Here is a 13336-nt window from a genome sequence, read left to right as displayed (position 1 = left end):
TTATAAATCTAAATCAATATTCCAATCTGTTTGAAGTGAGCGGGTGTGTCCGTGCAAGCGCGCAGTGTGTGTGTGTGTGTGGGGGGGGGTGTGCGTGTGTGTCAGTGTCAATGTTAGTGTGTGTGTGTGTGTGTGTGTGTGTGTGTGTGTGTGTGTGTGTGTGTGTGTGTGTGTGTGTGTGTGTAGGTGTTGCACAAAGCCTCTTAAGATGATACATTTACCAAGCCGTGACAAAAACCCTCGGCATATTATTTTGAGATGGGCACGCAGGTTCAAAATTCAAGTGACGTAGCCGAGGCTTATTTGTCCCTTGCAGCTTGTAGGTCCTCCAGTAAATGTGACACAAGATGAATCTTGCACTACAGCCTTTAAAAAGAACTACTTTTTTTAAAGCTGCTATTATTATTAACATCCTTGTTATTATTATTATTATTATTATTATTATTATTATTATTATTATTATTATTATTATTATTATCTTATTGTTATTATTAATATGGGCTATTACAATGTCATACACAACACAACACCAAACCTGCAAAAAATGTACTCTCTTATAAATAAAATAGTAAATAAAATAGGCCTACCTTCATATAAAGAGCTGTCTCTCATCTTCTCTCACATCTTCCCCTTGCTGACACCACTAAGTGTCTTGTCGCCAACTGCAGCCCCGTCCTGTATCAACCTTTTTTTTTTCTCCTTCCATTCATCCTTCCTCATCTCTGGGTGTTTGCACACTGCAGGTCCCGGTGTGCCAGAAAGAGTCCGCCGGCTGCTCGGTCCCTCTCGGTGGGAATTCCCCTGTAAATATTCTGGGTGATTCTTTTTTGGTGCAGGCCTGTATCAGGCTGATGGGAGCAGACTGGCTGGCTGTGTGGCTGGGAGGACAGTTTTAAGGAAATAAGTCTCTCTAAATCCCCTTTTTTGCGACGCGCTGGAATGTGAGAGGACGGTGCAGCTTTCACATGGAGTGCCCTGGCGATTTTTTTTTTTTTTTTTTACCCTCTCTCTTTTTGTCACAGATGTTTTTTTTCCTTCCTGTTTTAAATCTTTTTTTTCTCAAAATAACAGCTATAATTAGTATTAGTCACACTTTATTTTCGTTAAGATGTATCAAGAAGTGTGTAATCCAATGTTAAGATGCGTTGTTATTGCTGCAACTTTTCACAATTAGAAATAAAACATTGTGGTGATTTTGAGATGACTTCAATGAAGACAAGTGATGCACTATAAGCTATTTTAGAAGTAGAAAGAGTGTGTATTTCCATCATTAATATACTATAAATACATTTTATTTTAGATAACCTTTTATTTGAGCCCCTCCTCGCACATGAAAAGTCTTTGAAAAATAACTTATCTCAGTTTAATGCCCCATTTGGCAACAGCGATGTCTGATATCAAATATATTAAAAAATAGAAGAAAACGGACTTTTCCTCGGTTTAAACTCCACTCCTCATGACCCATCGGCAGACGTGCGTTTATTTATCATCAACGTACCTCTTCTCTGCGGTGGGATGGGGATGTTGTCAGTCGCTCTCTCGCTGCCATTGGCTGAGGACCGTGCGTCAAAAAAAGTAGCTGGAGACATTTGTTTCCCTGAAAAAAAAAAAAGGGAAAAAAAACGAGGGGGGAAAAAAATCCTCCCCACCAGTGTGAGAGACGGAGACAGAGACAGACCTCAGCTCAGTCCTGCGGCTCCTATTGGCTGGCAGTTTGTACAAAATCCAACTCAAACCACTTCACTCACAACACACCAACAAATCCTAAAGGCGTACATGCAGCCTCCTCCTGCATCACTCCGCCGCTGCTGCACCACTTCCAAACCTGATGCAGGCGCTCCACCTTTAACTTTTACCCGCACTGCTGTTCTGCTTCTGAAGACTGCTGCTTCTTCTTCTGCTTCTGCTTCTACTTTTGGTTGGTTTTGTGTATTTTTGATCGAGCAGGACGTCGTTGATCTGTACAGTTTAATTATTTCTCCTGGAGGAAACCAAGCAGACAAAGAACTTTCCAGTCGCCAATAACACGGTACGTTTTGCCTTCATTATAATAATACAAATAACAATACATATTTTTGTTATAATTGTTCATATTATTACTATTATTGGTATTATTACAGCTACTACCATCCTATATCGAAATTTAGAATCCCGATCAGAAATTGGAAGCTTTGTGGAAAAATCATACCTGCAATTAAAGCACATATCAAAGCTTACTACATCATTTTATACAATTGAGGAAATAAAGCGTTTTAACTATAACTATGATACTACTGCTGGAATAAAAACTATGAACACACTTAAAGAAATGCCAGTGTAAAAGGTTCAGGCTGTTAACTGGCATCACAGTGAACATGAAGATCAATCTAATTCTCATCACTTCTCGTTTAATTTAATTGTATTCATTATTTTTAATTATGGAGAATACAGAGACCATAAGTCACCAAACTCTTGTAGATTGCCGTAAATCTTGGCGAGCACACATAGTTGACATAGAGCACCCGATCAGTGGTGCAAAACTGATGCAAGTAACATTATAAATGAGTCAGATAGAGACAATGAAGACACATTTAAGCTTTTCAGACATTACAGATAATTTTCGTCGTAATTAAATGTTTCCAGCAGCTCATATTTGACATATTTCCCACTCTCACTGAGTGAATCCAGCACTGCCAACCGAGGGCACCGAGTCCATATTCACTGAGCGAAGTTTGCAGTTTAAAATAAATCCTCATTTATTTCGCACAGCTTTCTCCTCAACGGGAATTTGGAGACGTTTTAATGCAACAGAACAAAGGTTAATTGTGGATGCGTAAAAGTGAAACCTACGCTGAAGGAAATAAGGAACTAGAAGGCCTGCTATGCTATCGAATAATGTTTCGGGGCCTTGTCTCTGTGTGCTGGTTTCTAATTTAGAGGACAATAAACAAACATGTCACATTTGATATGTTACACTCATGGTTTTGAGGCTCTGGTGACAGGTTGTATTTATGCGTCTAAATGGTGAGTTTAGCTCCATTTAATGAACATTTATAAAAATTTAATTCAACAACTCTTTCATTTTTTTTCTCTCTCTCTCTCTACAAAGTGCTGATAATTATTCATATCAGATTAAATAAATGAAGACGGCAAAACGTGAACTTGGAGTAAATATAAAAGTCAAATGCAGTGTTTGATTTGTTGCATCATTTCAGGGGACTGGAGCACTTTGGACTGTAATCACAACACACTACAGCTGCAGTTAGATGCCACTCGGATTATCTCGTTAATTCATCAACAGAAAAAAAAAACAACATTTATCGTAATTAATTCTCGGACAGGGTAATTACTATTGAGCGGGTGTGTGCAACTGGTAGACGGGTCTGTTTTTAAGTGTGACAGATTGGGATGAGGGGGTTAAAACCGTTGGATATTGAAGGGGAAAAAATGCAACTAATCAAGACGCACAGTGGGGATAACGCGGGTGAGGGTCACTGAAGTTGAAGTGACAGCAATCACGCATTTACCAATCAACAGCACAGAGCAGGTTTATCTCTGTTTAAAGAACTGAGAGGACAGTCAAGTCTTCAAAAAGCACGTCTTTAAAAAAAATACATTAAAATAAGGATTCCATGCGTAAAACAATACTTTTAAAGTTAAAAATCTAAATACATTTCAATGTATTTTGCTTTAAAATTTCACGCCAATCTTGAAGTCTTTTTTTAATTCAGGATTTCCTAAAAATGTACAAGGAATTAGGTCTGAGAGATGATTATTCTGCTTGCACTTTATTAAATAGAATGGACCTGAATTCACGTTTAAGTAACATCAATTCAATTTCATCTTCACATCCCATTGATTTTTTCTTCACATTTACATACGTCATTCAACTAGAAAGCCAAATGCATATAAACTTGACAGTGTGGTAAAGGGTGAGGTCATTTTTAAATAGTTTATCTTGAGAAGTACATGTCAGTTAAAGCTACACATATTTATTTAATTGTACAACAGGAAGCGGTGACAAAAAAAAAAAAGAACTTTCAAGTGACTTGTTGCAATTATAGCCTACCGGTGTGTGTGTGTGTGTGTGTGTGTGTGTGTGTGGAGGGGGAGGAGGGGGGCTAGTCGAGATGAGGACAGCTGGAGATGTGGTTGGTGCTTTTTGAAGAGCGCCGTGCGTTTTGGAGAGGGCTCATTTTCCCGACAGCGCCATGCAAACGGACCTAATATCTCTTCATCGATGTCTTTTCTTCTTCTCGTGTTTCGGAACAGGTGCCCGGTATAACTCGGACCACGCGGCGAACAGAGGACACCAAGTATACCTCAGAGGCTCCATCCATTTTCAAAATTTTCTCCAACTTCAGCCCACAGACAAACATTAGCATGATGTCGTATCTAAAGCAACCACCTTACACAGTCAATGGCCTGAGCTTAACTACTTCCGGAATGGACCTTTTGCATCCATCGGTGGGCTATCCAGGTGGGTTTCAACTTTTTGAAGAATCAAGAGTAATGAGGGGGAGGGATGATTCTGGTGAACAGACACTACCATCCAAACCCACTCATGATAATAATATGTAACACCATATTATATAAGAAATGAAATGTCTTGTGATATTTAATTTTGATGTGACTTCTGATTAAATTATTGGCAGATTTGTTAGATTGTCTCGCTATGGGTGATCTGCATTTAGTTTGGGCTCATTAGACTATAAAATATGTAAAATGCTTAAATTTGTCACCGGCACCTGCATCTTTCTAGACTCGTGCGTAATTACGCCAACAATATTCTTTGACTTATATTACTGCCTTTGTTTTTTAAGTATTTTTTCAAGCATAAGTACCAACATGATTTATTTATTTACATTCACATCATTTAATTTGCCTTTGTACTTGCAGCGACGCCACGGAAGCAGAGGCGAGAAAGGACTACTTTTACGCGCGCTCAGCTCGACGTTTTGGAGGCGTTGTTCGCCAAAACTCGGTACCCGGACATATTCATGCGCGAAGAGGTGGCGCTGAAAATCAATCTACCTGAATCCCGTGTACAGGTGAGTTGACCAGAGCATCTGCCATGTTTGAAAATGATTAAATATCGTTGAATATTTTAAATATGAAAAAAAAAAATCTGGACAGTTCCTTTATTTTGAAAAACGTCAACGCAAAAGTGGACATAATGTCAGGTTGTAGTGACCAATTGTTGATTATTTAAACTATTTTTCAGATTTAACAATGTGAAAAATAAAAAGACATCGAATTAAAAATGTTGTTAAAATACATTTTATATCTGCACTGCACGAAATACTATTCTTAACCCGTGACTGACAGAATATCTAAAGCTTAGCATTTTGTCTTCCTTAAATCAAGTGTAAAACTTGCCAGTGGGGTGAGATAATTCCACTTAAGGATAGACCTCTGTTTGGAGATTTTGGTAAATGAAATGAGGCGGATCAGTCCACTGGTACCAAAATATTGTAACTTTGTTTGAGAAAAAATTCTAGAAAAATGATGATTTTGGAGTGAAAAAGAATGAAACGAATCATCTCATATTTTCACCTCTTCAATAAAAAAAAAAGAAAATGAGAAAATCTAATCTGATCTTAAATACTGGGTTGTAATGAAGTTATAATAAAGAGAAATGATGTGACTTTTTCAGGTCTGGTTTAAGAACCGGCGGGCAAAGTGTCGCCAGCAGCAGCAGCAGCAGCAGAACGGGGGCCAGAACAAGGTGAGACCTGCCAAAAAGAAAAGTTCCCCAACCCGAGAAGTGAGCTCAGAGAGTGGCGCCAGTGGGCAGTTCACACCCCCCACCAGCACCACCACAGTCCCCGCCATCTCCACCACCACCGCCGCCCCAGTGTCCATCTGGAGCCCGGCGTCCATCTCTCCGCTCTCAGATCCGTTGTCTACCTCCTCCTCCTGCATGCAGAGGTCCTATCCCATGACCTACACCCAGGCCTCGGGTTACAGCCAGGGCTACGCCGGCTCGACATCCTACTTCAGTGGCATGGACTGCGGCTCTTACCTCACTCCCATGCACCACCAGTTGTCAGGCCCGGGCTCGACTCTCAGTCCAATGAGCACAAACGCAGTGACAAGCCATCTGAACCAGTCCCCGGCGTCCCTCTCCACCCAGGGCTACGGGACGTCCGGCCTGGGCTTCAACTCCACAGCAGACTGCTTGGATTATAAGGACCAAGCGGCGTCGTGGAAGCTGAACTTCAATGCCGATTGCTTGGATTATAAGGATCAAACTTCCTCGTGGAAATTTCAGGTCCTGTGAACAGAGCAATCGCCTGTCATAAAGTGCACAAACAGTGACGATCACATCAGACGCAGCGCTGCCATCCCTCAATAAAACACACAAGACTGGTTAAAGTGTGAGCCGTGCTCTGTGAGGCAGGGCTCTCAGGGGCCTCGAGTTGTTTTTTTTTTTGTTTTGTTTTTTGTTTGGCATGATGGCTCTTCGGTCCTCTTAGAGGAGAGGTTTAATTTATTTTAGCACTGGCAAAGAGACCCCCCCACCCCCCCACCCACCCACCCCCTCACCCCACCATTCATTCACAGGTTGTAGCCCCTCGTCCATGTCTGTCAGTGTGTGCCTCTATGCGTAAAAACACCTGTTGAGGACGACACAGAGCGGACTCTCAAAGAAAAAGTAACACCCACAGCCACGGAACTAATGTTTATCCAAGAACAAAACTCACGTTCAATCTTCTTGTGAAGTGCTCGGGATGGACAGACCTCCTTTAAGCTTCTTCCACAACTTTGCCGACCTGTTTGGCAAAGAGACACGTTGATGAGGATGGTGTGTGGACATGGATGCACTACTTTATTTAAGAAAAAAAAGTGTTTATAAGGAATCAATATGTAGTTTCTAAGAGACAATCAGTGTGTGTCTTATATAAATGGTACATATGTGTTTTTTTTATCTGTGCTAGCCTTCGAAACTGTGATCTGTTGTATTGTATGCAATTTGTGAGCCCCCCTCGCATCAGACTCTCTGCTGTGATTTTAATAGATTTCTAACTTTTTTTGAACCACGATAAAAAGATGCTAATGGTTAAATTGCCGGGCGTCACAAAGAGAGACGAGACTTTTCCAAGTACATGGTAGTAATAATCAAGGGGTTAGCCAGATACTGGAAAAGACTCTCGGCTGCTGAGAGCTCCACACTTGCTCCCCCCACCACCCCCACCTCCCCCTTCCATTGATCTCAACACACGGTGATTGTGGATCCTTTACTGGCTCCAAAGATGGTGTGACCTCACCGCTGAAAAGACATGAATAAAGGTCCTGTGAGCTTACTCTTTCATCAAGAGACGATCTGTGTGTGCGTGAGTGTGTGTGCGTGAGTGACTGAGTGTGTGTGTGTGTATGCGTGTGTGTGTGTTGGAGAGAGAAAATGGAGAGTGAACACATTGAATATGGCAGTGTGTGAAACATTAATTGCGGGGTTTTTGGGTTTTTTTTTCTTTGACAAGGTGACACTTAAAGTATTAAAAATAATTTTGCAACGAAATCACTAGGTTACATTATGATTCTTCAATAAAAAATGGAGGGCAAAAAACAAACTTACTGCAGTATTTTTGCGGATATTTTAGACTTATCATTAAATGCAATTTTTAGAGGGATGAAGGAAATCCACACTTAATGAGCACCAAATGGAGAGTAGCAATAGTGCATCGTGTGCTAATCATATAATCAATAATTAGCGTAATAATCCTAATCTGTCAAACTCTCTGCCCTCATGCAGCATTAGTTATTCCAACTGATATCTGAGATGATCAATAAATTAAACTGCAATCGTCTGTTTTCTATCCGATGCTCATTAAAATACATCCAAACTAAGAAAAATATTCAAATGATGAGGATGAGCTCTTTTAACGAAAAAAAAAAGAGATAAATGTGTATGGGGTCACAGTTTATCCCACAGTTTTTGTTGGGGGGTTTTTTTCTCCTTCCGGTAGTTCAATTCAGATAGTCCCAACAAAAGAGAGTGTGAGGCTGGAGAAAGCAGAGTTTAATCCCGGCCTCCAAGAGATGTTAATCCCAATATTTTACTGGCGGGGGTTTCTCCGGGGCGCAGAGCAGCAGTGGTCCCATTCAAAGCCCACACTGCATGGGTTTAACATGCCTGATCCCCACATGTGCGCTCTCATATGAAGCCTGCTATTTCAACTAACTGGTAAAATGTAAACGACGCAACACTGTTTCGTTTAATTGATGGAGGAACTGCTTTAATTACATCTTGTGCGGGTTTATTCATCGGGAGGAGAAACGCATAGTAAAATCATGATAGAAATATGAGAGTAAAAAGTTAAAAAAAATAACTAAAAAACTAAAAAACAACCCCTCTCTATTTTTGCTGATGATTTTTGCAGTTGGTATTGTAGCTCTTCTTTTTTTTAAATTAAATATTATGCTTGGTCATATTTTTATCCAAAGGGTAAATCTGCAAACTCGGAACTAAAACTTGAGTTAGGAGCATTGTGAGATATATTTATGAATCTGAACTCAGATCATGATATTCCTGCAACAATCCCATACGGACCATTAAGTGTGTGAATTACTTTTAAATACTTATAAATTGCTGTGGCTTTCTAACTTTTTTATTTATTTATTTGCATATAGGACCCTTCCAAAATGATTTATTTTTGCGTCACGGTAATTAAGTCGCACTTTAACTTCATTGAAATGCACTGCAGAGGTCATAGCTTCTATATATATATATATATATAAATATATATGTACTTGCTTTTATTTACTTGTCTAACTCCAACTCTCAAGTCCAACGTTAGCGTCAACTTACAAGAGACAATAAAGTCAGAGCGGCTGTGGGATCTGTAATGAGACGACATGGCTCTGCAGTGGGCTAATTGTTAGAAGTCCAACATTCAATTAGCATCCTTGACATTGCCAATAATCTCTCTTTCATTGGAGTCTCCGCTAAAGGAGCGCACTAATTAAAAGCGTTGCTTGAAATAATCGAAGCGTTAAAGAGAAGAAGAGAGCGACTTTGATTCCTCCTCCTGCGTGGTCAGAAAAATAGGTGTGTGTGTGTGTGTGTGTGTGTGTGTGTGTGTGTGTGTGTGTGTGTGTGTAGTTTTGAAGGACTCCATTACATGCACAACTTACATTGAAGGGTGAAGTAGAAATAGCATATTTTCCAAGTCCTGACTGCTGCCTAAATGAATTCATCACACTGGCGCGATGTTAGCGTTCTATGGTAATAAAGTGCAACACAGCGCCAAGTTTAGAAACGTACATTATCGTTGTGGCGATAAACAATGAAACAATTGAATTTGGAAACAATGGCTCGGGCTAACAGAAACTTGAATATTCATGAGATGCGTCTCCTACTCAGTGTCAACAACTCCTCAATCCAGACTGCTGAAGTTTAAAAAAAAAAAAAAAAAAAGAAAAAGAAAAGAAAGGAAAAAAAGGTTTGAGACTGTAGGCTCACTTTCAAATGTCAGCTATTACATCATACAGCTATATACGAATGAAAAGAAGAAAATCGGAACAAAAGTTTGAATGGGATACAAAAACAACTATCAGCTACATGTGATTAAATGCGGCTGATTGAACAGAAGCATTTCTCATTAATAAAACGATCAAGAAAAAGATGTACGGTGGCTTCCAGGTTTAAAAACCTCAAAACAAATACAGTATGAGACCCCTATATATTAAACAGTACCACACATTATTACAAAAACAATCCTGATATAACACATTAAGTTTGGGAACTGGACTGTTCACAGATGAATTGCTCACTGATACGTCCAAAAGGCAATCAGTTGAAACACAAAAGCATCATCCCACTTGTTATTGTAACCTTGGAGCCTCGTGTCTTCAAAAGTGCACAAGTCAGAGGAGGATTAGACATGCGGCCTCCACAATACTTCATACATACTATGAGTTTTTAATCAAGACCAAAGCAGTGCTAAGGAGCATATGGGGCCAACAGACGCTGGATTAATCCCTCTTGTTTTTTTGTCTAACAGCGGGCAGCACAGCGCCCCTAGTCCCCCGGTCTGGTTGCTGTCCGGTCGGTCATCCCTCTGCAAAGCATCGGCCTGCGTGCGCAAAATTGAGTAAAAGCCGGCTAAAGGGCTGACTGCAGGCCGCAAAGACTGCAGGAACGTGGGGGGTGGGTGATTGTCTACTGGGGTCGTGGTCTATTGATGAAAATGACACGAGAATATGTTGAACAAACCATCATATTTACGAAATATTACATGAGCAAGCTTTTCCCTGCAGTCTGGAGGCGTCAAACCAAGTAATCCCAGAACAACTACAATCTACTTTTGCTGCTGAACTCGGTGTCTAAGAAAATATCAAATGTAAGTATGGGTGTTGGAAAAAGGAAAATACTTCATTATTAAGAAAGAAAGACAGGAAGAAAGACAGAGGGAGAGAGATTTTGTTTTAAAGTGCACAGGAATCTGGGACAGTGTGTTAAAATTGCAAAAATTAATTGATGACTCTCAATTCAAGTCATTTAAATTGCTTTTGGATCTTACATGTTTGATAGCCTGCTTGATATATGCATGTGTATTTATTGCTAGACATTGTGATGAAAATAAAAATTAAAGCAATAAGATAATGATGTGGAAAAATGTGCCAACAACTAATAATAAAAAAAACAACAAAAATAAATAATATCTTTAAGCTAATCCAGCAGTATCCCCTTGAAAGTGCTTATCCAGGCTTAGTCGACATTTTCTGAAATTATTTAAGTTTGTGACATCATCAATGAATTTGATAATCTTGTCAAAGATTATATTAAAAGGGTTTTGTATGGCCTACATAATAACAGATTTAGATGTTTTAAAAAATGAAGTCTAAAGAGATTTAAAGTAAGCGCAGTAAAAAGCATGTTATTTTAATTTCTCAGACTGCTCACATAAATCCATGGATTTGCAGAGATCCGAAACTGATAATGATACTAGCAGCTTGACTAGCTGGAGGTCTGATGAAGCAAAGGGCCACACATTCTTTCTACACCAGAAAGCATTGTAGAGCCTATAAAACAACCCCCCAAAATATACTCAAAATATTCCACTGCCTCCTTCACAGCCTGCAGTCATTTACTGCTTCTGTCCCATCACTGTAGTTCCTGTAACACACTAAACACACATGAAAGCACATTTTAGGGACTTTTTTTTCAGCACAGAGTCCTTTCCCTACGTTAGTGCTCTTTAAAAAACTGTCTCACCAAATATGCCTAAACATTTGGCTTATGATGTTCATAAGCCCCACAGGACACAGAGGGCTTATCAGTTCATTAGCCACTTGATGGCCTATTTCAAGTTATAGTAGGTGGGAGGAGGGCGATGGATGAGGATATGACCATCCATTACTGAGGCATATTTTGTTAAGCTATTCAGAGGTAGAAAAAAACCCTCAAAACCCATAAGAAGATTACCAGATCTCAGCATATGTTAAAAAACACATTATTACTATGCTTATGGGCCCAGTTAATACCTAGTTAGTTAAAGCTCACCTAGTTAGAACTGGAGAGGCTGTCCATTTAAAAGGATGTTTTTACTCAATAATTTATGATATATTCTGACTGACACTCTACAGAGTTGATTCATAAGTCAACCTTCTTTTTTTCAAATATTAAACACAGACTAGCATCCACTCCTCCTAAAATAATGGATACAGATACACAACATTTTAGTAAAAAAACATTTAAATGTTCAATTCTAGTTTCATTATACTTTAATATTGCAGGTTTTTCAAACTCCTTGGATTAAGTGGGTGTCCACATATTCCATAATATATATAAAAAATCTCTTTATGAGACAAATGGAAATACTTTCACAGCAGATTATATATGGCCCCACTAGTGATGTCCTACCAGCATGCTGATGACGAATGGGGGTCCAAGTTCAAACACTGATACGTTGACTTCCATCAAACAGTATACACGACTATATACAAGGGGTAAGCAACTATTTCTGCTGTTGCAATGTTATTGTATAACTCCTCACAATATGCTTGCGTGTGAAATATATTATATCAGAAAGAGTCATCTGAGCTAGAGGACTGATGGACATAACCCAAAACCCTTCTGATATCCCACTGAGAAGATGCAAAGTGAGTATTTTAAGCATCAAATGTGAGTCATAGACAATAACACCACACAATAAACTTCAGTAGTGGTATTTAACAACATTTACATAGTAAGCTCTTGATATTCACTTCTGGCTTAATACTTACTTTCAACTGAAATTGGGGGGCGAAATAGCGGGAACAACTGACCTTTGACATTACGTGTAAGCTGTGATCAAACTCCATAGTTAATGGCCTCGAACACACCTTTTGATCACAAATAGCTTACAAATTTAATGACTTCATGGTGAACGGAGCCAATTTCGTTCCATTCTGCCAGTATTCTCACCACAGGCAGCAGAGTATATCAAAAAACAGCCACAGTTTATCTCAAAAGAGGAAAAAGTAGGGAAACAACAGCATCTATTAATTTCTAATTAATCCCTGGCCCCATGAATTCAGCAACAAATTAATTCACAAAAGGAAAAAAATATTTAAGAGTAATACACATTACCAGTAGCATAATGTAACAGTCATTTCTCTTTTTTCCTTAACATTTGTTTAGATTATGTTAATACATCTGGTTCCTCTGTATCAAATGCTGTATTTACTCTACCTGTCAAAGACCAACTTCTCTCCTCCTCATCAGGCCGCTGAGCTCTTGAGACTTCTCATTATAACAATTAACACAGATGCATGTGATGGGGCCTCACTGATAATTTACACCTTTCTAACAAACACTATCTCTTAATCTCCTGCAAACACTGTTCTCTTGTGAGACAGTAGGCCTATAGGAAAAATTAATTAGCTACATCCAACAGATTAGAGTTTGGAGACCCCTCCCCTATCAGTGGCAGGCCGTCACAGACAGCAAGGTCTTCTCTGCTAGCCTAGAAACTGTCAGAGTCAGAAAATTACGTTTTTAAAGCATAATGTACATATTCATTAATGCTATACAGTATGCATTCATTTCATTGCTACTCTCTCCCTCAGTTATGCTGGTTCCAGTGCAGCTCACATAAATTAGAGCTTTTTATCCAATTAGATGTTCTCCCTGTGCTGTCTCCAGGTGAAAAATCTACCCAGGTGCCTTTTCAATTTCAAACTAATCCTTTTCTGTTGAAGCACATGGAGATGATGTTGTTTGTCATATTGTTTAAGCAATCAGATTTTAAGTTAGCCTAGCCGCCTGCATCAGCATTTTTCATGTGGCGAAATCGGTGTGCTAGTTAGCTAATTTAAGTAAAACTAGCTAGCACATAATTTAGCATTATCTAAGATTTATTCACACTTT

The 13336-nt window shown here is 39.3% G+C and overlaps 1 protein-coding gene across 2 annotated transcripts; it reads left to right on the top strand.

Annotated features, from left to right (window-relative positions):
• The first annotated feature begins 4362 nt into the window (after positions 1–4362).
• otx2b (orthodenticle homeobox 2b) lies at positions 4363–6262 on the top strand. 2 transcript variants are annotated; one of them, XM_053335651.1, is made up of 3 exons: positions 4363–4459; positions 4879–5030; positions 5636–6262. In XM_053335651.1, exons 1-3 carry the CDS (start codon positions 4363–4365, stop codon positions 6260–6262), a joined length of 876 nt encoding a protein of 291 aa, XP_053191626.1. The 2 variants fall into 2 exon arrangements, with proteins under 2 accessions (XP_053191626.1, XP_053191625.1); XM_053335650.1 differs by having other exon boundaries at positions 4363–4462; positions 4858–5030.
• Positions 6263–13336: the final 7074 nt, after the last annotated feature.

This window comes from Scomber japonicus, chromosome 16 (assembly GCF_027409825.1).
Source record: "Scomber japonicus isolate fScoJap1 chromosome 16, fScoJap1.pri, whole genome shotgun sequence".
NCBI classification, from domain to species: domain Eukaryota; kingdom Metazoa; phylum Chordata; class Actinopteri; order Scombriformes; family Scombridae; genus Scomber; species Scomber japonicus.
The sequence above is the reverse complement of the archived record's forward strand: the minus strand, read 5'-3'. Positions and strand labels throughout refer to the sequence as shown.